This window comes from Aethalodelphis obliquidens, unplaced genomic scaffold (assembly GCF_003676395.1).
Source record: "Aethalodelphis obliquidens isolate GAN/ISIS:26980383/991018 unplaced genomic scaffold, ASM367639v1 scaffold18, whole genome shotgun sequence".
NCBI lineage: Eukaryota > Metazoa > Chordata > Mammalia > Artiodactyla > Delphinidae > Aethalodelphis > Aethalodelphis obliquidens.
Window position 1 is genome coordinate 15,999,713 of NW_020837962.1, and position 25,934 is coordinate 16,025,646.

The window sequence follows — 25,934 nt, forward strand, 5'->3', positions numbered from 1 at the left end:
CTAAGTCAAACGTCCAACCCGCTCTCAGAGGCAGGTGCCGAGTTTGCCTGAGTAGCCCACGAATTCTCCCCAGCATCTCCCGTCGATGAGTTTGAGCTCCCCAAAATGCCCAAGTCTTAAGATAAGGTGAACCTCTGTCATGGGTCCTGCCCTTCTGTGGCATCTTGCTGGGGAAAGGCTGTGCCTGACGGACGGGGAAAGCCAGTGCAGGCACCTCGTGTGCATGAGTTTTATTCTAGAGGAACACACGGTATTGATGGCATTTCTGTGCTTTGAGGAATTTGACAGCACAGGCTTCCAGAGTAACATCTGTCTCAGTTCCTCTCTTGCTCGGTTCCGGCCCTGGTGTTCTGGGCCATGTCCCTTACGCCGCCGTGTATCCTCACTCCGGCCAGCTGGGCGCTCGCTTCCCCTCCTGCCCTTTGCCAATGCCCCTCAACCCAGCCCCGTGGTGGACGGTGGATGGCAGGGGCTCAGGACACACCACTCTCCCAGTGTCACTTCTTGGTTCTGTTGCCCTGGGGAACCCGTGTGGGTTTAACTTTGACAAAAAATGTTTTCCTCCTCGATGGGAAGGGGGAATTCTCTTAAGATTTTGGGGCTTCAGTCTTCAGATAGATGAACAACCAGGCCATAGTATTTGAGTTTATATACCAGTATATAGTATTTGAGTTTGGGATTCTGAAGTGCAACTACCAGGATTCCAAGGACCTAAGAAACTGTGATACTTGACCCAGCAAATAAGAAATATATGTGTCCCTCCTTTGGCCAGTTTGCCCCTAAATCTCAAGAACTTGCTCTGAAGCGGGTACCGTTGCCAAGAGAGCCTACAAAACGCATAGGGAAGCCCGGAGGTGGATTCACATTCCCCTCCGAAACTTGGTTTCAAAAGAATTGCCACATGCATCTGAGGCCTGTCTGATGGGCAGCTGGGTTTCAGGATTGGGAAATAGAATCCAGGTAAACATATCAGGGCCGCATAAATGTTCCTGCTGAAAAGTCACACCAACTCTGCCACCGAGCTTTACACACCTTTGGAAAGAGTTTAAAACATTTCCTGAATTTAAGATCAGATCATCCACTAGATTATAGGCCTCTTGAGGACAGGCGCCAGGTCTCCGTTTCCTCTGGTGACCTCCATCCCCAGGACTCCTGGTTCAGGGGTCAGCCTGCTGTGTGTGCCTCGTGCCAGGGCTCCAGGACCGCAGTATCAGGGACAGCACTCGTGCCCTGCAGAGATCGAAGCAGAAAGAGCTCGCTCTGGTGGCCGCTCACCGGAGGCAAATAAGGTCTCATTCATAGATATTCCATGTGTAATGGTCAACGTGCACCTTATCCATTTCGTGAAGAGACAGCACTTTAAAAAATTCTGTACCTAATTTATTTGTTTGTCCAACAAGTCTTTCTGGAGGGTCCGCTATGTGGCAGACGCTATGTCCCATAACAAGGGTTCAAAGATGCATAGGGTCCCTCCCTCTCCCCCACTCCCCAGGTTTAGTCTGCATGGGAGGAATACATAACATGGGAACTAAGTGTTCTCTAAGTTTGTAAAGTCTTACAACGGTGGCAGGGGGAGTCTAAGGAGGACGCAAAGGAGGCGAGAGCTGCTCTACACTGGCCAGTAGAAATAGATGTAAGGCAAGCCAGTGTGTACCTTTAAATTTTCTAGTAGCCGCATGAAAGAAAATTAAAGGTGCAATTAATTTTTACAATTTACTTAATGTGATATCTGCAATGTTATTTCAATATATCATCCCTATTTTTTAAAGTATTGATCAAATATTTTACCTTCTTTTTTTCATGCTAAGTGTTTGAAATCCAGTATGTATTTTATCCTTATAGCACATCTCTATTCAGGCACTAAATTTTTGTCAGAAGTACATGGATCTGTATTTAGATTTCGTTACATCTACAATTGAAAAAGTAGTTTCATATAAAGTTTCACATACTTTAGAGTTTCCCAGTAACTGAATTGTGTCAGTTTTTACATTTAAATTGATTCACCTGAAATAAATGGAAAATGGAGCCCCTCCGTTTATGAGCTGGATTTCAAGCGCTCACTGGCCACAGGTGGCTGCTGGCTCCCCTATTGGACAGCACAGACCTAGAGGGAAGGAAGGATGAGAGAAAGCGGGCAACACAAGTCAAGGTCAGGCATGTTCACAGCACAGACAGGACAGGGCCAGGGCTCCCAGCCTCAGCCTCTCCCCAGGCCCCTGTGACCAGCCATTCGGGGCCCTCGGGAAAGAAACACAGTTTCAGCAAACACAACAAGGCAGAACTGTAGAGACAAGAACCTATTCCAGATGGAAATTACAACAGGTGTTCAGCACCACCACTGCCTCCCTCGATTTGTGTGGAAAACGGACCCGTCTGTCAAAGGGCGCCCAGGCAGTACGGCTGCAGTCAGCGACGTGCACCACTCCAGAGTGCTGAGCACCGATAGTCAAGGCCAGGAGGTTGTAGGATTTGGGAAGGATGGGCAGCAAACCACAAAGATGGATGGGCGAACTTGCACTTAACCTTTGCATGAGCTGGCTGTCCTGTTTTTTGCTGATGGGACCCATGAGTGTATTTTTCCTCCTTTTGGGTTTTAATGCTGAATGTGTCAAACCCAAGGCAGATTGTGTAACGTCCGCCAGGCCCAGCTGCTGGTCCTGCCTATTAAAGGGGAACTGCGGGCCCCCTACGGAGGGCACCCCGGGAGAAGGAATCAGAAAGGATGCTGCTGCTTAGTGGGAGGACTTGGTCTTTGTGGAGCAAGTAGGGAGTCCCACGGCCTTTTCCAAGCTCGTACTGTAACCACCCCCAGTTCCTTTTTCCTCACCTGGGGAAAGGCCTGGCCGGCTCAGTGCCACAGCCAAACCATCCCACAAGGGCTTTGAAGGTGAAAAGCCTCCGGAGCCTTCCCATGAGCCGGCAGCTGGGCCTGGCAGCATTTCCACCCTTTCCAGTAAAGGAATGCAGTGAAAACAAAAACAAAAAAAAAAAGAGAGAGAGAGAGACAGAGAAAGAAAGAAAAACACCACACTCCAGTATAGCAGCGCCTCCCCTTCCAAAGCTGTGCATTGCCAGGCAAGTGTGATTTTTTGTGAAGGACTGGCCGAGTGCACTGTATTTACATTCTTGTGTTCACTGATAATGACTTTCAGATTTTTGGAGCTCTCCAGCTGACAACAAACCCCCAAACCCTCCACCTCCCCATAGGCCTCTCTCCTCCGACGGTGTGGGTCCTGCCTCGCGTCAGCTCTGCCTTATAAATGGAGTGCATTCTATAAAAACCAGGACGCCCTCGGAGCTGGAGTGCAGCCAGACCAACGGAGCCCTGTGCTTTATTAATCCTCTGTTCTTCAAAGTGCACAGCCAGGAGCTCGGCGGAGGCCCGAAGCGGCCCTGCACCCGGACTCCCCCCGACGCGAATGGCACGGACAGGCCTCGGTCCCCCCCACCCCGGCCCCCGCCCCCCGCTATTAATAGTGTGCACGGCAGCCCCCAGCTGTCCGGGCCCGCGGCCGCCGCGAGCATGCCGGAAACCGTGGCCCATCACCAACACGGCGACGGAGCTCGGCTTGGAGCGAAACCAACCCCCGTCCCTCCGCCCCGGCTCAAGAAGCAGGCGTCTTTTCTCGAGGCGGAGGGCGGCGCCAAGACCTTGATCGGCGGCCGGCCTCGCCCGGAGCCCGCGGCGGGCCCGGCCGGCGGCGCAGGTGGAGCCCCGGCGGCGGTGGAGGCGGTGGAGGAGGAGGCCCCGCGGGATTGCACAAGGGCCCGCCCGGCCGCCGCCCCTGCATCCCCATCCCGGGCCCCGTGGCGCGGAGGCCGACAGAGGCTGAGTGACATGAGCATTTCCACTTCCTCCTCCGACTCGCTGGACCTGGACCGCAGCATGCCCCTGTTTGGCTACGAGGCGGACACCAACAGCAGCCTGGAGGACTACGACGTGGAGAGCGACCAGGAGACCATGGCCCCCCCCATCAAGTCCAAGAAGAAGAGGAACAGCTCCTTCGTGCTGCCCAAGCTCGTCAAGTCCCAGCTCCGCAAGATGAGCGGGGTGTTCAGCTCCTTCCTGACCCCCGAGAAGCGCATGGTGCGCAGGATCGCCGAGCTGGCCCGCGACAAGCGCACCTACTTCGGCTGCCTGGTGCAGGACTACGTGAGCTTCCTGCAGGAGAACAAGGAGTGCCACGTGTCCAGCACGGACCTGTTGCAGACCGTCCGGCAGTTCATGACCCAGGTGAAGAACTACTTGTCCCAGAGCTCGGAGCTGGACCCCCCCATCGAGTCGCTGATCCCCGAGGACCAAATAGGTGAGTACCCACCTTGCCTTAAAATATATATATATATAATCGCTTATATGTGGAATCAAAAAACAAAAGACCCAGGTGAACTTATTTACAAAACAGAAAGAGACTCACAGACATAGAAAACAAACTTACGGTTACCAAAGGGAAAGGGGGGTAGGGATAGATTAGGAGGTTGGGATTAACAGAGGCACATTGCTCTATATAAAATAGATAACCAACAAGAACTTACTGTATAGCCCAGGAAACTATACTTAATATTTCATAATAACCTATATGGGAAAGGAGGCTGAAAAAGAAAAAAATATATATATCTGTGTATCTGAATCACTTTGCTAGATACCTGAAACTAACATGACATTGTAAATCAACTCTACTTCAATAAAACTACAACAAATATATATATATATAGATATATATCTATATATATCTATATATAGATATATATCTGTAGCCTGGCAGGACAGCACATCCTGTGTTAGTTCTCTTGGATGGAGTTTTCTCTGGAGTTCAAAACAGCAACACACCGCAGCCCCTGGGCTGATTTGAACTGGAAACACAGCTTCTTGAAGGAGACTTCACGTTATACCTGACCTGGCTGCTGTGCGCCAGGCTTGGACATGTTTGGGGTGGGGGGTGACCGATGGAGCAGCAGATGGGTCTGTTCAGGGACGGAGCTTGCCTTCTGAGGGTCCGTTAGCCCACCTGATTTTGTGCTGTGTGTGTGACACGCCTGTTGAGGGTCTCCTGAAGGTGCGTCTCTGCAGGTTGTGTGCGAGGAAAAGGCGTTTTTTGCTGTCTTCTGAGAGGCGGGGGGTTTGCGCTGCTTTGGTTGGGAAGTGCCCTTTTTACCCTCAGAAGAGGGCAGAGCCCACGGTGTGCAGCTGGGTGAGTTTCCACAGGGAACAAGCCCCAGCCCAGCAGAACATGACAGCATCCAGAGCCCCCTGGGATCCCCGCCTTGTCCCCCTTCTCCCCAGAGGGTAACCGCCTTGCCGGCTTCTCATCACAGAATTCAGTAAGTAGCACTGTGAGGGAGTAAGCAAAAAAAAAAAAAAAATCAAATGGACAGGTTGGTTTGTGTACCTTTAAACTAAGTCACATATTTGGAGGTCACATGAAAGGTGTTTTCTCCAAAGTCAAGGGGAAATACTTTCTTTATAACCTTGTTGGAGGGCTGAATTGCTAGTGGTTACTTTGGCCAAGGGAAAATTGAATTTGGCAAGCCATCTTTTTTTCCCAGGGCGTGAGTGTTAAGGGATTTTTTTTTTTTTTTTTTTTTTTTTTAACTTCAGAAGATTGACTCTGAAAGGCTAGTTTCAGAGACCTCATTGACTGGGCACAGCAGCCAGAAGGGCTCCCAAACATTTGCAGGCAGTTCATAAAGCAAAACCCCAATTTCTCTTTCTGATTGGGTCCGTTTGACGAAAGGAGTAAACAGTGTGTGGTAGCAAGTGTTGTCTCTCTGTCTCTCTCTCCTTCCTTCTCCCTCTCTCTCCTTTGGGTTTCAGCAGCTTTTTGATTTTCTCACAAAGGAATCAAAGCCTTGTTTGTTTTCCTATGGCTTGTGCCTGGGTTGATGGGGCGTGGTTAGAGCTGGGCTGCTGGAGAGAACGCTGGAAGGAATGTGCCCCAGGATGTGCCTTAGAGATGGAAACGCCTTCGGGACAACAGAATAGCCACCCAGGCCCCCTCTGTCCCCGCCCCCCAGAGCCTGCCTCTCAGAGGAGACCCACTCAGACCCCGAACCCGGCAGGAGCAGCTTCCTCTGCGGGCGCTGATGTCAGCCCTGGGTTATGTGGCCGGCAGCGCCAACCAGCCCACGGAGAGGAGGCTCCTCCCTGGGGAACCAGGCCTTCCCTTCCTTCTCCGCCGATGCTGTGATCACCAACAGAAGCGCCCGTCCCAGGAAGCTCTCCTGCCAGCTTCTTTGTGGGTGAAGTTCAGAGAGGGTACTTGCTCTTGGAGCACCAAATCTCCTTTTCTCCAAAAACAAATTTGAATTTGGCCAGCAGTCTTTGCTGCAAACACTTTGCTGCTCCGGAAGGATGCAGCTTTCAATTTAAAATCTAAGGTCGTAAGAAGGGAAGCTGACGTCTAGGGCACCCCTAATTTGAGCCAGGCCGCCTGTCCAAGCGATGGCAGTGGGTCCTGGCCTCAGCCCAGTGAAGCAGGCATCCGTGTGCCATGTAGCAAGGCAGGGCTCTGCCAGGTGGAGCGGGGTGTCCCAGGGCCACGCCGGCCAGGAATTAGCCCGTGCAGCTTCTGAACTTCCTTCTGTCGGATTCAAAGGCCATGGTTTTTGAACCTCACCCCTCTTCCCTGCTGCGGCCTATGTTCATATTTTCTCATCAGAAATTAAGGGGGATAGGGTGGGATTGACAGGTACACGCTGCTGTATTTACAATGGATAACCAACAAGGACCTACTATATAGCACAGGGAACTCTGCCCAATATTATGTATCAACCTAAATGGGAGAAGAATTTGAAAAAGAATAGATACATGTATATGTATAACTGAATCACTTTGCTGTACACCTGAAACTATCACAGCACTGTTAATCAACTGTACTCCAATATAAAATAAAAAGTTTAAAAATTTTTCTTTTAATAAAGATAAAGAAATAACAAGAACATCAAATGTTCTACAAGGGAAAAAGAAAAGAAATTAAGAGGATTGGAAAATTGTTTAATTATGTTATACACCTAAAATGAATATGGTATATGTCAATTGTATCTCAATAAAAATTAATTTAAAATTTAATTTAAAGGGGAATTAGAATACAGGCTTACCCTCAGTGGAGGCAGCTCAGACCGAAGCTGCCTATGGAGGTGTAGGTGTGCCCAGCCCGAGCACTGCCTCACTTTTTTATTGGTTCGTTTTGGTTTTTTAAGCTTTTGCATTAAAGCAGACACTTCATCGTATCTGTTGCTTCCCCAATGAAATCATTATTCTGTTTTGAAAAGTGCAGTGAACGTGCTGGGCTTTTGAAATTAAGAGGAAGGCGAGCCAGAGCAGACAGTGACCCGAGGAACTCATCATGCGCCCAGCTGGAGGGAAGGATGTGACCCTAATTATTAGAAAACCAGTCCCTTTAAATGTGCACGTTTAGATTAGGACCCTGGCAAGAAAATGGACTTAGTCTAATTGTCTGCTTTACATATTCCTAAATGAAGGGCTCACTAGTTTACTAAAAACCTACTAATACAGTGATTCCTTTAAACCTCGTAACCAACTCAAGGTTGGTACATTTATGTAGATTTTGTTCACATTTTGCAGATTCAGGAATGGAGGCCGAGATGTATAAAGTGACTTGCAGAGGGTTATGCTGCTGGTAGGTAGGGGAGCTTGGATTCAACCCCCATCTCCTCTCGCTTGTCTGCTCATTCCCACCAATCTCACTTCCTGGGAGGTTGTAATTCACTTTGAATGGATTCACTTGAATGCCACCCCCAGAATTCTAAGCCTCAGATTTGTTCAGAACAGGTGTCCACTGATGCTCAGAAGTCTTTTCAAGAATGCCACTTGGGTTTCTCTGCTTCAGAAAAAATCTAGTCCTGTCCTCCTTTCCCACAGCTTCTGAGGGAGAGAGCTCTGAACTAGGAGGTGGGATTTTAAAGCCTAGATTTACAGAATTCCATCCTGAAAACAAGGAAGTTGGAGGAGGTATTTCACTGGTTTAACCCACGTAGAATTAGAACCATCATTCATCTGCGAAAAATAACCATGTGAATGCATGTATATATGCGTTTAGTGTTTCGATACAGTGCTAATCTTCTTCAGAGAGTGGTTCTTCAGCTGCATAGAGAAAAGCCAATGAAAAAACTGAATCATCCTCCCCCACTGCCACTTTGTCCATGTGCTCTTGTCACAGCCCTGTAAGTCAGCACTTTCTAGGTGAGAATAAAATGATAAACAATCTCAAAGATGAAAAACTGCCAGTCTAAATGGTTGTGCCCTATTGTGGAGAATTTGAATTCTGTTTAGACCACTCTTTAAAGCACTGCCACGCAAAGCCCTGACACTTAGAGGTTCTTCAGTAAGAACCTCTTGGTTGGTTGACATCAGCTTTGCTCTTCTGATTGGAGGATGAGATGAGTTCCCATGAGAGCCAGCTGTTTCTTGATTCCAGGGCCACTTACTGTGCTTCCCTTGTGGGGACCACTCCACCCCCGACTCTACAAAAGTGGTACATGGAGGGACAAACAACTGCTTTAACAAAGTGTGTACACTGTTTGGCATCTTCCTCAAAAGCCCAGGATCGGTGACTTCATGGACAGAGTGAGGTGTACTCGCCACCAGTGTGTCCAGCCCTGTAAGGTACTGACAGGTGCGACATCACGTATTATCCCAACACGTGCTGCTCATTGGTGGGTTTTCACATCACACCACTCTTGCTTCAGTCTCTTTCAACCAATGGGAGAACCTAGTCCAAACTTGCTGGTCGTGAAATCTACACTTTGCAGAACTTGTTGCATTTTTGTGGTTAGTGTTTTGATTTTATTCAAGGAAAAGAAGTCTTACTTCTGATTTGATGTTAATCTTGGGGAATCCCTCTGTTTTCAAGTCTTGTTTCAAGAAAAACAAAATTTTTCCAACTCCAAAAATGTTAGTAATCCCAAATTTTCTATTTCATTCAAATTGCCCATAGATGATCAACAAAGATACAAATAAGCCAACTGTATTCCTAAAAGTCAATAATGAAAAACAAGACAATATATTGCTTTACTTTCGTTAATAGCTGTCAAAATGTGTATTTTCTCTGAAGAGCATTTCAATTATTTGAAGAAAAAATATCCTTAAACACGATTCCAACATATTTCAAAGAGAGCATCAATTTACTTGTGTGTGTGTGTGTGTGTGTGTGTGTGTGTGTTTAATAGAGAAATGATACTGAAATGTGGTTAATCACCAGAGAGCATAGCATGAATAAGAAAGGAGATCTGAAATCATTCCTTGGACGTTAAACAATTAAAACTACTTTGCTTCAGATCTTTTTTTTTTTTGAAATGAAAGTTGTGGCCAGAGAGGCATATTGGTGCCAAGTTGAGATTAAAACCTTGACTCTGACTTCTGATCTAGTCCTTTTGTCCATATCACCTGCAAGGAGTCAATCTCTTTGTACGTTAACAAAGGGTAGAGAGAAGGAGAAAGACTGACCTCTTGCAGCATAGAAAAAGAATGCCTATAGTATTTTTGAAAATTAGTTTAAATAGATAGAAGACCGCAGCAAGAAGCCCCTCTTATTCTCCATGGAGCATCATTTGTTGTATAATTTTTACTTCAGGGCGTCAACATTGGGTTCATTATGTCATATCAAGTAAAAGAAGGTCCACAGCCCTGGAGTTAAGAATCTCTGCCCATTAGTCGCTGTCTCTGTGATGCTCTGAGCAAGGGAACCGTCAGAGAGCTCTGCTCTTGAGGTGGGGAAGGGGGACGGCGTCACAGAGTGTGAGGCACACGGAGGTGTCTGTGCTGGTGTGTTTCCTGACTCTATCCCTGGAATCTGCCATCTCGAGAGAGAGAGAAGCACCTCCCTGGCAGGGAACGCCCCCAGGCAAGAGAGGACTCCACATGGGAACTGAGAGCGGGAGCCCAGGCACACTTGAAGGGCCAGGCGGACTGAAAGGGAAGCATCAGAATCTTTGACACTGTTTCCATTACTCTGCTCCACAGAAAGGATGGCTCTGATTGGCTGTCTTGGTGAGGCCAGACCCACACAGAGGAGCCCTCATCCTCCTGGCCTCATCCCAGCCTTGCCTGGTTGGCCCAGCCTCCCAACAGGGACTACATCCTGCAGGGCCAGCCCTGCTCCCGCCACGGACACGGCGTCCATGCGGGAGGTTCTCACTTATCATCCAGGCCCAGGGGCTTCTTTGAGAAACCGGAAGTCACAGCCCTCTGTTGAGTAGAGAGTGTGTTTTTAGTAGAACCAAGTGACAGCCTCCACAATAGTTTAAGAACACTTTTATGCAGAGGATCCCTTAACCCCCCTTACTGCCTCGGGAGGCCCCGTTTAGTATCCTCAGGTTTATAGATAAGGAAACAGAGCCTAGTGCCCTCAAGCCAGGATGCATGTAGGGCCAAAGCCAACTCCTGTGGAGGCCTTCCTGCCCCTCCTGTGGTGGTCACCACACCAGAGGGTCCTCCCGTCCACGTGACTCCCCAGTGATGGTGTCAGCCTGGATCACCAGCCCAAGGCCGAGCTTGCCAGATCTCTGCCGTATAAAAACGTCCCCCCCGGGACTTCCCTGGTGGCACAGTGGTTAAGAATCCCCCTGCCAATACAGGGGACACGGGTTCGAGCCCTGGTCCGGGAAGATCCCCCATGCCGTGGAGCAACTAAGCCCACGAACCACAGCTACTGTAGCCCGCGTACCTAGAGCTCGCGCACCGCAACGAAGAGTAGCCTATACGTTTACAGAATGCCCTTCCTAGAAGCCCACCAAAACGAACGTGAATGATCGACCACCACCCCAGTGCTTGTCATTTTTATTTTGGTCGTCTCTGCTGGGCTGATGGGATCTTCCTTTAAGTGATAAAGCATCCTTTATCATTCATTATTTAAGCGCCGAAGGATGCATTACTGACAATCCTTAAAGCAAACCCCGGTTACAAGACATCCCTGCAGGGGCCTCTGGTGGCTGCCCCACACCCGAGCAAGGGGCTCCTCACTAGAATCACACTTTCTGGATTCTGCAGGGCTAAGGAGAAGAAACATAGTTTTCATGTAGCCACCCCAAGGAAGGATTTTCAGTTCCATTCAGAGGTCACTTGTGGAACACACGCTACATGTGGGCCTTGGGCTCAGGGCTGCAGGCGGCTCACCCCAGGTCTGGTGTGCGGAGGGCTTCTCCAGGAGGGAGGTCAAGTTTGCTCTGTGCCATGCATTGCAGACGCAGCAAAGAGCTCCGAGGATGCAGCAAGGGGGAGCTGTGTGGGGAGGCAGGTAGGCAGGCAAGGCTTCCTGGGAATCCCTGTCATCGGGGGACATGAGGAGCCTGCCGGGCACAGGGAACAGTGTGAGGAAAGGCGCAGAGGGCTGTTGGCTTCAGCGAGAGCGTGGGCTGCTCATTCGTGGGGATGTGGCAGGAAGAAGGGACGGAGGGCGAGTCAGGGTCCATCCCTAGAGCTGCCTGAGCCTTGAAGGTGCTGGAGAGCATTTTAGAGAGATCGCCCCAGGCAGGGTAAGAGTCACACCCTTCAATAGTCGCTCCAGCCCAGATACCCGCCAGTCAAATCAGACACTGGCCAAAAACACCTGAGGATCCGTGTGACAGGCCGGGTGCCAGGGGCCTGGAGTGGGCACACACAGGGCAGGGGCAGCAGCGTGACCCAGGCCCTCTGCAGCTAGTTGACCAAAAAGTGTTGGTGATGAATTAAACCCACCCTTCATCCCACACGCCAGCTCATCTGCAATGGGGCTGGGGGCTGTCTGTTCCCATCGCTCTGAGACACACAGCTGCCCAAGACACTCAGCTCATCTGTGGTCTTGAGCTGTGAGATGGGGTCGGAACGAGGTAGTGACAAAACACTGGGAGTTTCAGGGCAGGAAGACCCCGAGGGCCAGACTTCAGATCCTCTGTCCTTGTACCTGTGGATGGGAGGGGCTGTGGAAGAGTCGGAAGACAGGAGAGAGAAAGGTGTATACTTGTCCTTTGGTATCTGAGGGGGGTTGGTTCTAGGACCCCCGTGAATACCAAAGTTCGAGGATGCTCAGGTCCCTTATATGAAATGGTGTGGTATTTGCACAGAACCCACACACATGCTCCCTATGCTTTAAATCATCTCCAGATTGCTTTTAATACCCAAAACAGTGTAAATGCTATGTAAATAGTTGACCACGTACAGCAAATTCAAGCTTTGTCTTTTGGAACTTTCCGAATTATTTTTTCCAGAATATTTCCATCCACAGTTGGTTGAATCCACTGATGTGGAACCTGCAAATACCAGGGGGCTGACTGTACAGGAAGCCAGGCGACTTTTCTATTCATCAAACCAAGTAAACCACAGTTAATACAGAAAAAAACCAAACCAAACCAAACAGGCCTGAATCAGTAATCCTGGTGTCCTTTATCAAAGACATACACTTCACCGTGGAAAGGAACAGAGGGAACCAGTGACTTTTGCTCACTTACTAGGTGTCAGGTGCGTACGAGGTGTTCATTATGTAGGTCTCCCCCAGTCCTCCCGACAGTCCTATCAGGAAGCTGTGAGTGGTCCCATTTTACAGATGAGGAAGCTGAGGCCTGAAAAGCTCATCTTCTTCCCTCCAGGCCGCAAAGTAGAAAACCGCTCGTTTGGAGTTCACATCTGACCCGAGGGCCACTGGGACACAAGGTGGTCTGTCTGCTTTTCATAATTAGTTTGTGCAGAGGGTTAGACAGGTGTTCCTGTGGCCACCTGGGTGTCACATCTCAGCTCGCTAAGAAGGGTGAATACATTTCCCAGATGAAAGGTAGTGGGTGGAGGGGACAGGGGGTGGTTTAGAGTAAGTGCTCAGGCTGGACTGTGGTTTTATTTTTTTTTTGCGGTACGCGGGCCTCTCACTGTTGTGGCCTCTCCCGTTGCGGAGCACAGGCTCCGGATGCGCAGGCTCAGTGGCCATGGCTCACAGGCCCATCCGCTCCATGGCATGTGGGATCTTCCCGGACCGGGGCACGAACCCGCGTCCCCTGCATCGGCAGGCGGACTCTCAACCACTGCGCCACTAGGGAAGCCCAGGACTGTGGTTTTAAGTCCCAGTTCGGCTGCTGCTGAGCTGTGTGTGCTTGGTCACGTGTCTTAACCTCTCTGTGCCTCCGCTTCTTCACCTGCAGTAGGGTTACCAGACACTGTTGTGCCCGCCCCACTGACACTCACTCCCCTGCTGGATTTCCAGCTGCCAGCACCTACAGCATTTTCCCGACACTTTCTGGTGCCACCAGAGCCATAGTCCAGGGCGGATGGAAAGGCTGGGGGATTAAAGCCCACCCCACCCTGGGGAAGCCACCCTCAGGCAGGGACTGAAGGGAGCAGGTGTGTGAGTCCCCCAGCCTCCTCCCCTGGGGGTCCAGCTCTGAGGCACCCCTGCGCTGCATCTCCTCCCAGGGGTAACTGGTTAACAAAGCGCTTGGTACCGCCTCCCCCCATCTGGTACCAATGCTTCCTGGACTCCCCTCCCAGGGGAACCACTCAAGTCCTTTTGTGTCTGGGTGGGCTTCTGGGAGACTTCAAATGAAGACAAATAGGGGTTATGTACTCATGTCAGTGGAAGGGTAGTTTAAAAACGTGTAAAGTACATAAAAGTGTTTGGAATGCACTGAGTCGACATCAGCCCTGATCTTTAATCCAGCTGTGTAGCCAAAGGAAACTGTGAGCACAGAAAGAAAGAACCAGCTCGTTTTGCCCTTCTTGTACAGAGCAAGGCCCGTTGTGCCACCTCCTGGCTTCTTTGCAGTAGGAATGACCAGGTTCTCCACCGTCCAGGGAAAGTCATTTGACTGCTAAGCCTCGTGTCCATCTGCAAAATGAGGATGGTGCTTGTTCCTCGTCAAAGGGCTGGAGCAAGGGCTAAGATAGAGCTCGGGCATCCGTACAGCCCCTTGTAACCGGAACTGTGCAAACAGACACCCATCAGTATTAGAGACGGCAAACGTTTGCATTTCACAGTTTGAGTTCCCTACAAAAAAGGCCCACCTCTTGCCAGAAAACATTAGCTTCTATTTCTTCTACTTTACTTTCTTGAAAGGATAATCAGAATGCTAGAACTTGAATACACCAAGAGGCGGTATGACCTAACTTCATCTTTTTTTTTTTTTTTTTTGCGGTACGCGGGCCTCTCACTGTTGTGGCCTCTCCCGTTGCGGAGCACAGGCTCCGGACGCGCAGGCTCAGTGGCCATGGCTCACGGGCCCAGCCGCTCCGCGGCATGTGGGATCTTCCCGGACCGGGGCACGAACCCGCGTCCCCTGCATCAGCAGGCAGACTCTCAACCACTGCGCCACCAGGGAAGCCCGAACTTCGTCTTTTGTCAAGCAGGTTGCGACCCCCTCCTTTTGGAGATCATGTTGTTTAGACTCTGGGTTCGGTTAGAGTCCCCGGAGAATGTTGAATATTATTTTGTTTTACTTTGACAACCGGTCAGGTTCAGAGTGCTCCTTCTGTCTTGCCTGCCATGGGGGAGGAGTCGATGGTGGTTCAGAAGTTCCAGGCGGTGACAGTGAGAGAGGTGAGGTGAGGTTACATGGCCAGAGTCACTGAGAAAGATGGAGACGGTCGGGCTGCCAGGCCGCTTCCTCGCACCCTTTCTAAGACACACGCCTTCTCTGGACTTCATCTTCTGGGCTCTCGCGTCCCCTACGGCAGCAGTGGGTGAGCAGAAAGTGTTCAGATGAGCTGCTGAGTGATCCTGTCCTGTGATGGTTCCTTGTCTCAAGTCTGACTTTCTCTGGAATCTCTGTCCTCATTCCTAAGAGGGGGGCGATCCCTTCACAGCACCAGAAACCGACACATTTAACTCTTCCTGTAAATCACGGTGTTGGGTCACACCAGGGCAGGGATCTCCAAGCCGACGCTCCTTACTCTTCCCTTCTGTGGCTGAGCTTTGGGGCCAGTTGATAGGATCTCTATAAATATTTTCAGAGAATGTATTTCCAGTTGGTGATTCAGTTAGCAATTGGTTTCTAATATTCAAACTGTTGTAGCTCAGACAGTTCTCTAGTATCTTCTTGTTTCTATGTTTGTAATTAAACACAGGTGACATAACCAGAGTTCTTGGGTTTGAATCGTCGCTACCCCTCTTGCTACCTGTGTGGCATCAATCTCCCTGGGGATCAGTTTCCTCATCTATAAAATAAATCATCGTCCTTCCACCATGGGTTTGTTGGAGGATCTGAAAAGTCAGTGCATGTAAAGTGCCGACAGCAGCATTATTCTTGGGTTTAAAGCAACCGGAGATGGTAGAAAAAAAAACAGACAGTAGTAATTTATAAGCCACGTTGACCGATGTGTTCTTACCTTCTGTTCTGAGCTAGCCCACATTCTGAAAGATTTTCTGTTCCTTTCGTTTCCTAAAATCATTTTTCCCTCTTGCTACATGAGCAGAACCTTTTTTTCCTATTGGAGAGAACCAGTTGGGTACTGGGTTCCTGTCACTTGGCCTTTTTTTCTATTCATCACGTTTATTAAGGATTTGTGGGGGTAGAGAGGTAGTTAGGAATAAAGTCCTGAAAAAGAATGCAAAGAGACCAGTCTTCCTTATTTCTAAATTACGGCCTTTAAAAAACGTACTAAGTTTGTTTTTTTTCATTTGGGGTTTTAAGGGAGTGGGCACATGGCAATGGGTTGTAGGTTTCAACCCTCCTAGCAGATTTCCACAGCCCCATTTGCTCCTAAGGGCGGAGTTTATGGCACAAAGGCCAACGTCCCTTCCCTGGGGACGAGGATGCGTTGCTCAGGGGACCCACTCAGCCTGCTGATGACGAGCTTTCTGCTCGCGTCCCCGGAACAGCACACAACCTTTTGGAGATGACTTGTGTGCGTGCTCTGGCCCAGAGGTGACCAGCCTTGCTCGGAAGTTAAAAGTTGCCCTTGGGGTTCAAGGTCTCCAGGTGTTTTCTGTTGGTTTGATTTATCCACATGGTTCTTGAGGTTTAACTTATATCCACAAGGTGTGCGAATCTCGAGTGCTCAGCTTGACAATTTGCACACCTGTAGCCACCACCCAGATCCAGACATCAACCGTCTCCTTCCCCCCGGAAGTGCCCCCCTCGGCCCTGGTTATTCCTAAGGCCGACTGCCATCCTGACCTGTCATCGCAGATTGGTTTTGCCTACTCTTGAACTTTATGTGTACGTGACGTGCTAAAGGAAACACCCTTCTGTGTCTGGCTTCTTTCACACAGAGATGGTATCTTGCAGACTCAGCCGGTTGTGTGTGGAGCAGCAGTGTGCTCTTTCTCACGGAATGAATCTTCTGTTGTCTGAATTCCATTTTCTGAATTCCATTGTGTGAATATATCCTTGCATCCATGCCACTGGGATGGGCCTTTGGTGGTTTCCAGTTTGGGACTGTTACGAGTAGCACTGCTGCCAACATTCATGTGCATCCTGGTTAATGATTGACGTGATTTTCAACCCCCTTGGTGACCTCGTTCCTGCAGAGAGGTCACCAGGAATGTAGCTTCAGAACCTTTGGATAGAGGAATAAACTGGTGAATGTTTATGAAACACCATGAACTTTAGAACTAAGAAATCATTGACTTTGAAAAGCAGGATGATTGGTTGTATGGCCTCGAGCAAGCCATTAGGCATCTCCAAGCCTCAGTTTCCTCATCTGCAAAAAGGGCATAATTGTCGTATTATGCAAAAATAATAGAGGTATTGTAAAAATTAGATGAGATAATGATATAAAGTACTTAGATAGGGGCTTCCCTGGTGGCGCAGTGGTTGAGAGTCCGCCTGCCGATGTAGGGGACACGGGTTCATGCCCTGGTCCTGGAAGATCCCACATGCCGTGGAGTGGCTGGGCCCGTGAGTCATGGCCGCTGAGCCTGTGCGTCCGGAGCCTGTGCTCCGCAACGGGAAAGGCCACAGCAGTGAGAGGCCCGCATACCGGAAAAAAAAAAAAAAAAAAAAAGTACTTAGATAGAGCCTAGCCCAACTGAGCCTAGCCTAACATTAAGCCTAGCACTCAATGTTAATTGCTGTGATTGACTTTTCATCATAGTGACCATTTGGGGTGAAGTCAAAGATGCTGTATGACTTTATATAAGTTTATTAACACAATGTAACCAGTGCAAACCAAGTAATTTGTTATAATGTCAGATGTGAAGTGAAAATGCTGTTCTGTTTTTCTTCTTACCTCATAACCTCTTTTGCTTCAACCTTGATTTCTGTGGGTATGTCTGGTTTAGATTTCTCTCTGTCCCTGATCTTCTAATAATAGGTGATCATTTGGATTCAATGTGATCTGAACTATGTCAGGAATTCCAAAGGCCAGGGAGGTAACTCGGCTATTTCCATGGATCTGTGGGCTTCCAAGATGAAATCACATCCTAGTGTCATATATTAGATGTGGTTGCTACCCGTGGAGCTTTGATGAGAACGTGAAACATTTGAGATGGAAAAGCGGGTGTGGGAGAAGCAGAGAGCTTCTCACAGTACAGACCATCTTCAGACCAGACCTCCAGATTCATGGTCCTGGTCATTGTCCTGTCAGCCAAGAAAGCTACTCCACTGGGCAAAACCATTCCAAGAAAGAGGGAAAACTAATGCCTCCCACACCTAAAGGTGTTTCCTAACTCTGAACGGAAACACACTTCAAGACTTAAAAAATTTTTATTTTGAAGTCATTTCAGACGTACAGAAAAGTTGCAAAAAGGGTATGAAGAAATCACGTCTGCCCTTCACCCGAATTCCCCAGTGTTAATGCTTTGCCACACTTGCCTCATTCCCTGCCTCTCTCTCTGCTTACACACGCGCGTGTGTATACACACACAAACACGCACACACATGCACACATTCTCTTTTATCTAAACCACGAGAGCGGGCTGTAGGCATTGTGTCCCTTGATCCCAAAATACTCAGTGGATATTTTCTAAAAACAGGGACATTGTGTTACAAAACTGCAGTGAAATTAACTTTCATTAACTTTCACGGAAGATTCATTCTGTGAAAAAGAGCACACTTCTGCTCCAGACACAGCTGGCTGAGTCTCCAAGAGCCAATCTGTGTGAAAGAAGCCAGATTCACTGTTAACAATATTATCTAATCTGCAGACTTTATTCAAATCTCGACTAATGCCCCACTCATGTCCTTTATATATAACAAATGACATAAAGACTTTTTATGGTCCAGAATCCCATCCGAGATACCATGTGTATTTGACTGAATTTTTTTTCATCAGGAAATATTTTAAGGGAGCTGGAACCCTTGCTATTAGCAAATCCTTCCTTTAACATAACACATTTGCTTAACTGTCCACTGGACCCTCAGTGGAAGGACTGGGTCGAAAGAATGTCTTCTAGAATATTCACCTGTGCTTATGGGTGAGGAGGTGTAAAAGCAGTTAAAGCCAAGTTCAATTGTATGGACTGCACGCAAGAGAGACTGTAAGACTATTAGAGAAGATGCATTCTTCCTGTCTCTACTGAAGAGAAAAGGTTGGCGTGTGAGTGACGTGGCGCTAAATTTTGGCTGGTTGGGTGTGTAGTTCGGACGCGTCTGCCCGATAGCCAGTGCACTAGGTTGCAGTTGTCCATTCCCAGAAAGCAGACCTTGCACTCCTTCGTTCTTTAGTCAATGGTCACAGTAGCTGTGCTTTCTTTGGCAGATGTGGTATTGGAAAAAGCCATGCACAAGTGCATCTTGAAGCCCCTGAAGGGCCACGTCGAGGCCATGCTGAAGCACTTCCACGTGGCCGACGGCTCATGGAAACAACTCAAGGAGAACTTGCAGCTCGTGCGGCAGAGGAATCCACAGGAGCTGGGCGTCTTCGCCCCCACCCCTGACTTCGTGGACGTGGAGAAAATCAAAGTCAAGTTCATGACCATGCAGAAGATGTATTCACCAGAAAAGAAAGTCATGCTGCTGCTGAGGGTCTGCAAACTCATCTACACCGTCATGGAGAACAACTCAGGTGAGGCCACACCGCCCGGGCTCTTGGCCTCGCGATGGGGCTGGGACATGTCGGGCTTTCTGATTCCCAACTGCTCTTCCTTTCAGTTTCTTGACTTCACCAAGTGGCTCACAAAAATACAAGTGTTACTCTGGTGTGTGGCAAATTAGTCCACGTGCAGCAGACAGCACCGAAAAAGTAAGCGGAGGAGGGCAACAAGATTTTTGTACGATGCCAGATGATAAAAGATTTAGTTCAGGGTAGTGGATACAGAGTCAGTCTTGGGAGTCTGAGTTCAGATCCTAGCTCTGCGAATGGGTTCATTAACTGTGGGGCTTTGGCCACTATAATCAACCTTCCAAGCTGCGGTTCTGCACCTGTCGTGGGTATGACCCCATCCTTCCTCCAAAGGTGCAGGTTAGATGGGACAACGCATGCATAGCCCCAAGCATGGTGGAACTATTTATGATTATTCCTGTTGTTACTACATTTTGGCCAGTGACGGTTTGTGTCAGTGATTTACAGCAAACTTGGAGCATTCGGCTATAATGTGGCTTCATCATAGCCATTTCACTGGCTCTCCCTTCTTTGCTCCATACTGATGCAGTGTAGTAGGAATTCACATAAGTCAGCCCTCGGGTGTCCCCTGCGCTGCTTCTTGTAGGTGCAGGAGTGACCCTGATTCATGCGTAGCGATGAGCCCTACAGGGCTCCAGGTCTTGGGTGAGCCTTTTTAATTCCGTGGATGGTCACAACTTTTCCTCTGAGCGTAATCGCTCGATGCAGAAGCAGTGGAGAGAAAACACAGGCTCTGTTACCCATGGCTGGAGGAGGTTGCCGTGTGCAAGCACTTTGCAGATTGTTAGGCAGAAACATTACCACATGCTCTCCAGAGCTGGTGATGCGACGAACAGCACCTCTGCAGTTTTGAAGCATACTTCACACGCAAGAAATGTACTTTCTGGAGTCCGTGAAATCGTTTATAAAACGTCCCCCGAATTATATCTGCACAGGGTTCTGCTCTTCTCAGGCACAGTTTCTCAATCCCAGCACTAATGACATTACAGCTGGAGAATTCTTCATTGTGAGGCCATCTTGCTTCCTGTAGGAAGTTTATCAGCATCCGGATGCCATGAAAAATGTCTCCAGACAAAGCCAGACTCCCCTGGTGGGGATGGGGGGCGGGCAAAATCACCCCTAGTTGAGAATCTGCATTGTCATAAAAAGTAGCAGTAAAGACTAAACGTTTTTCGCCAGATATTAATCGTATATATGTATTCAGTGTACACTGAATGAGTACATTTAGCTCACATTGAAGACAGAGAAGGAACAAGTTATTCCTTGCTCGAGTTTGGTTCTGTCACTGAGTTTTGATTACTTTGCACAGAAAGCAACAGGAAACAAGACACAAAGGAGTAACAGCATTAAGTAGACACTTCCGCAAATGGTTTATCGTGTCACTTGCTAAAAAGTTTAAACTCTTTCAAAGTACTCTGTTCTATTGCGGAGGTTGATGCAAATCATGGCAATGGGGAGAAAATCTTCCCTGTGTTCATTGACTCAGACATTCATTCTGAAATTGTGAGTTAGGGTTGGTCTCTGACGTGGGCAGTGGGGAGAGGCCCAGGCCCTGCAGGATTCCAGAAACACCCATCTCTCTTTATGAATAGCTCACTTCCCCAGCATGACTCCTCGCTGTCTAATAAAAGCAGCAAGTAGGATATGAAAGGAAGAAATGTTGATAAAAATATCCCTGTCTGTCTCCCCCTTTCTTCCTACTCCAGGGAGGATGTATGGAGCTGATGACTTTTTACCGGTCCTGACCTATGTCATAGCCCAGTGCGACATGTTGGAACTGGACACAGAGATTGAGTACATGATGGAACTCCTGGACCCATCCCTGTTACACGGAGAAGGTAGCAGGCTTTTGAAGAAGTGGGAGGATCTGGGTGCTTTTCTTCGGTTTCATTTTCTTTAAATTGAAGTTCACGTGACATAAAATTACCATTTTAAAGGGAACAATTCAGTAGCATTTAATACATTCACAATCTGGGGCAATCCTCCACATCTTTCCAGCTCCAAAACATTTTCATCCCCCAAAATAAAACCCCAGGCCCATTTGGCACTTATATGGGTGCTTTTTTTGACATCTTCAGGGGTAACGGCCGTTTTAGTTTTGTTCATTTATAAGAATGTGCTGACTTTTTTTTTCAGATTACAAAAGTAATACATGTTCATCGCAGAAAATTTGGAAAAGTCAGAAAAACACAAAAAAATGCAACCCTGCCATAGTTATACTTCACTGAGATCAGTTAAGTGCAATAAAAAATAACTTTCAGTAGAATAAATGCAATTTTTTAGAAGAAATGATTTCTTTGATTCCAAAGGGAAGCTATAAACTTTTGTTGGAGAATAATTCCACTGCTGGCACAACCGCCCGCTGTCAGCGAATCGGACAAAGCCCTGTCTTTTGTTTTCATCTTTATTTTTTAAATTTGGTTTTCAAGACGAAAACAGCATTAATTTCCTTTTCTATTAAAAAAAATAGAATCTGCTCATCATTAACATAAAACTACAGAGGAGTAAAATCTGGGCGATTTGCTTTTGATTTACTTTGTCCGTTCAGTCTCCTTTTTTTTTATAGTGCTGCAATGAACATTGTGGTATATGACTTTTTTTTTTTTACATCTTTATTGGAGTATAATTGCTTTACAATGGTGTGTTAGTTTCTCCTTTATAACAAAGTGAATCAGTTATACATATACATATGTTCCCATATCTCTTCCCTCTTGCGTCTCCCTCCCTCCCACCCTCCCTATCCCACCCCTCTAGGTGGTCACAGAGCCCCGAGCTGATCTCCCTGCGCTATGCGGCTGCTTCACACTAGCTATCTATTTTACGTTTGGTAGTGTATATATGTCCATGCCACTCTCTCGCTTTGTCACAGCTTACCCTTCCCTCTCCCCATATCCTCAAGTCCATTCTCTAGTAGGTCTTTGTCTTTATTCCAGTCTCCTTCTTGTATCCACATGTCTTCGCAGGAATTCCTCTCCTTACACATTTATCACAGAAATAATTGGGGTGTTTGTCACTGTGATGCACAGGCTTGGAATAACTAGGACTCTTGTGTGACCTTGTCTTCTTAAGGGGAGCAGATCGGAGCCTATTCATCCTGGTGCATTCTGACAGTCCATTTCCATGTGTCCCTGTCGGAGCCCAGATAGACCCTGAGTGATGAATTGTTGCATAACATGTTTTCTCTCCAGTGAGCTTTAGTCTGGGCTTGAGTAAAAAGGTCCATCCACGTGCTCATGGGATTCCCCAGGGAATGCATCATCCCAGGATTTTCCCTGGAGGAAATTGCAGTGCAGTGTCACCCCCGAGTGTGTACATTCGTTCACTAAGTCCCCAGTGCCTGGCTTTCGTTCAGAGTGTCTGACCTCCAGGGAGCCCTGAGGGTCCCCCTTCCGTCCCTGTAGGGACAACGCTGACTCCGGACCAGTGATGAATATCTTCATCCTGTGAATGAGCCTGTCCATCCCTTTACCTCTCCCCCATTTATCTCCCCTCATCCATATTCACGACGCTGAGGCCAGACCCTCTGGCCAGACCCTGCCAGGAGCATTCCTCCCCTGCTCTGCCCTGGGATTTCCAGAAGGGGAGAAGCATGTGGCTCTGTCCAGGGACTAAGAGGAAACATACATCTGTCTCTGTCCCATGCTTTCCTTTCTTCTGCTGCATTATTATTATAATTTTATATGCATCTGGGATTTTTTTGAGCTTCAGTCATATTTAATTCTAGTAAAAAGTGTGCTGAACTCTTGGGGCTTTGGGGGAAGGGCATGCCAGTTTCCCTCAGAAAATTACCATTCTGCTGCTGACAGAGTGTGCTTAGGACAAACATACACTTACATCATGTGGCCTGAGGGTCGAGACAGCCACTTCCTGCCACCTTTCCCATCGTTTCCCCGGAGCGATGCACTGCCCTGGCCACTATGTCGGTGACGGATGGGGCGGGTGGCAGTGCTCAACTCCAGGAATCACAGAGAGAGACAAGGACCCAGCTAGCAAAACTACAGCGCAGCCAGCAAGCTCGGGTTTTCACTAGAGCCTGCCTCCACTCAGCCGTGTCCTGGTTTCTCAGCCTGCTTCCTGGGAGAGCAGGGCGGCCCCATCGGGTGGCCATGGTTGCAGACCAGGCCCTCCTCTCAGACCAGAGCTCTGCAGTCTGGGAGGAAGAGGCAGCCAAGCAGAGATGCACTGCTGGTCCAGTCCTGCATCCTGCCCTACTGCCCAAAGCCCTCTTTGGTTTGCGGGACGACAGCCCACATCTGTTTTCTGCTGTTTAAGCAGGTAGTTTCATTTGCGGAAAAAGCGTCATGGAATCCCTTTTACGTGCACAGCCCTGCTGGCAGGGTTAGAGTTTTGCAGAAATTTAAACCTTCCTCTAATTGCATCCACATGTTTCAAAGTGTGGTCAGTTTTGTGCTTCCAGCATTTGGAGTTTTCTCCATAGCGGCCTGAACTTTGAGCCGTGGAGTCTAAAATTTGGCGTTCAGAGGAAACAGTCCCCTCCCAAACTCAACTGTCATAGTCCCTCCAAGTCCGAGCTCCAATCCTGACACCTCCACAAGCCTCTTTTAAGTATTAAGTCCATATTGGTTTCTCCTGAAATCCTCTGTGTGGCATTTAAATTCCATACTACTGAGTTTCCCACTCAATCATGTGATTTGTTCATGGGGAAAATATTTAGTAAAAATCAGCCACTCAAAGCGCTGTACTCCAAATCTCTGCCAGCGACCTGAAAGCCACAAAAGTGTGTTTCTTTCTCAGTATGAGTCACAGGGGGGCGTTCAGCTCGTTTCCTAGATGGTGGACCAGTTGCCATCTTGAATGTTGTCACCTGTTGACCAGAGAGGAAGTTCTCCAGGGTCTTGTGTTAGCAGCTAAATACTTTGGCCATGAAAGAAATACTTGCAGACAAAACTTATTAAACCACAACTAACTTCCGGTCCCTGCATGAATAAACCGCCAATGTCCATTTTCTTTAATACATTTATAAAGCAGGGACTCTGATTCTAATTATTACAAACCCACCACTGCTCTGTACCTGGCTCACGGTGGAGATTCAATAGGTATTTGGACAAAGAAATGTCTCTCGATGATGTGCTGTGCCCAATTAGGGAATTTGTAATAAGTGTTTGGGGCGCCCCCTAGTGTTTCTCTAGCACACAGCTTACAAGTTTCAGGAAGGCACCTAATTATAGTTTAAGACCAAACTGTGAACACACTTATGTCTCTCAGAGTGTTGTAAATCTTTTTAACACTCCCCCAAACATAAGACATCGTTCCCAAATGCACCAGCAAAGGGGCATCACTTGCTTTTCCTTGTAAATTACTCTTTCCTAAATGTCATGTTATGAGAGTCCCCAGGGAAGGGTAAGAAAGGGAATCAGGAGGGAGAAGTTATTTTGAAGAATCCATATTGTCGTGAGCACGCATGTATACTGTGTATTCCTTTCAAAGTGTATAGTTTACTTAAACTTTAGAAAAGAGTAATTCCTAAAGGAAAAGCCCCAAAGCAGGTGTTGCCAGAAGTAGGTGGATTCCTGTTCCTGTACTAAAGGGTTCTGGCCTCAGAAAGGTGGACCCTGCCGTCCTCACACGCCTCCCCACCTGCCTCAGGCCCCAGCACCCTGACCTTTTCTGGCAAAGCATTTTCACAATTGTGTTTAGATAATAGAGATTCTGTGTGTCTCACCCGTTGGAATGGAAATTCCATCAGGGAAAGCAGGGTGTGGTCCGCGGTGGGCAGTGGCCCAGGCCTGGGTCAGCCGTACATCCACGGAGACGGATGCAGGAATGGATGGGTTAGGATGTGCTCTCATGCGGTCCCTCAAGGAAATGCATGCGGAAGAGAAGGAGAAAATGCCGAACCGGACCTCCAACACGGTGGGCCCCCCAACTGTTGTCCAACTGGTAAACCCCTGGAGAACTCATTCTTTCCACCCTTTCCAGGAGGCTACTACCTGACCAGCGCCTACGGAGCACTTTCCCTGATAAAGAATTTCCAGGAAGAGCAGGCAGCGAGACTGCTGAGCTCTGAGGCCAGGGACACCCTGAGGCAGTGGCACAAGCGGAGGACCACCAACCGGACCATCCCCTCAGTGGACGACTTTCAGGTATGTGGCCGGCCGGCGGTGGGGACAGACTCCTGCTGCTTCCTTTGTCCTTGGGAAGCAGAGCTGGCTCATGGCGCACGCAGCTCAGGGCACCCGAGGGCCTCCCTTCGTCGGACCATCTGGTGGAAGAGGGATATTTTAAACCACCCTCTGACCTTGTTGTTTCACTTCTCTGTTTTCCTTAAATTAACAGAATATATATATGTGTGTGTGGATTTGGCCCAAGTTTTGCTGCCCTTAAGAAATCAGAGTCAAGTTAGGGCAGGATTTCCTCCAGAACGTCCAGCGTGGATACTGCCCACCTGAGCGCACAGGAAGCCAGAAGGAAGGATGCTCTCAGCACAGGTGGCAGATGGGAGACTGGGAGGTGGAAGCAGCCGTGTGAGGCCCTGCACTTGACCTGGTCTCTCTGAGAAGAGGGACACCTCTCCTCTTTCATCTCGCCACCCCCCAAAACAGAAGACCCCAGCATCTCATCAGCAGCGTCAGCTCTGGCAGCTGGTCAGGGCCAGAGTTGAAGAGTGAGCAGCTGGGCCAGGTCCTGCCTGGATCCCCTTCCAGAATTTTCTGTGCCCCTGAGCTGGTCCCTGGGAAGGTGGGTTCCCACAGAGCTCGCTTCCTAGAGAGGAGAGGCAGGTTGAGGCTATAGAAATCTTGACCCAACACAGGAACGCTTGATTTGCCTACAGTCTGTGAAACGATGAGTAAGTCTGCAAATGTCTTCAGATAATATTTCAAAAGTTTCAAATAGAATTGTAAACCCCGACCGTGCTTTGTGTCCACGTGCCACGTGGTGAGTTTCCAAGCAGGACAGATTTGCTCCACGTCCAGATTCACCTTCCTTGCCCTTT

General features: G+C 48.5%; 1 protein-coding gene and 1 long non-coding RNA gene across 4 annotated transcripts in view; one reads left to right on the forward strand and one right to left on the reverse strand.

The window, feature by feature from the left end:
* Window positions 1-25,934, forward strand: part of RIN2 (Ras and Rab interactor 2) — a 176,166-nt gene that overhangs the window by 146,433 nt on the left and 3,799 nt on the right. For all 3 annotated transcript variants that reach the window (XM_027118080.1, XM_027118079.1, XM_027118081.1), the window contains 4 exons: window positions 3,153-4,307; window positions 18,617-18,922; window positions 20,686-20,817; window positions 24,920-25,083. In XM_027118080.1, the coding sequence (XP_026973881.1) occupies window positions 3,153-4,307; window positions 18,617-18,922; window positions 20,686-20,817; window positions 24,920-25,083 (1,757 nt within the window). The remainder of the gene's footprint in view (window positions 1-3,152; window positions 4,308-18,616; window positions 18,923-20,685; window positions 20,818-24,919; window positions 25,084-25,934) is intronic.
* On the reverse strand, window positions 1,123-2,556 carry LOC113626446 (uncharacterized). Its single transcript, XR_003435156.1, has 3 exons — window positions 2,005-2,556; window positions 1,789-1,909; window positions 1,123-1,230 (listed from the first exon to the last, which is right to left on the reverse strand). It is a non-coding gene; the product is annotated as an uncharacterized LOC113626446 (long non-coding RNA).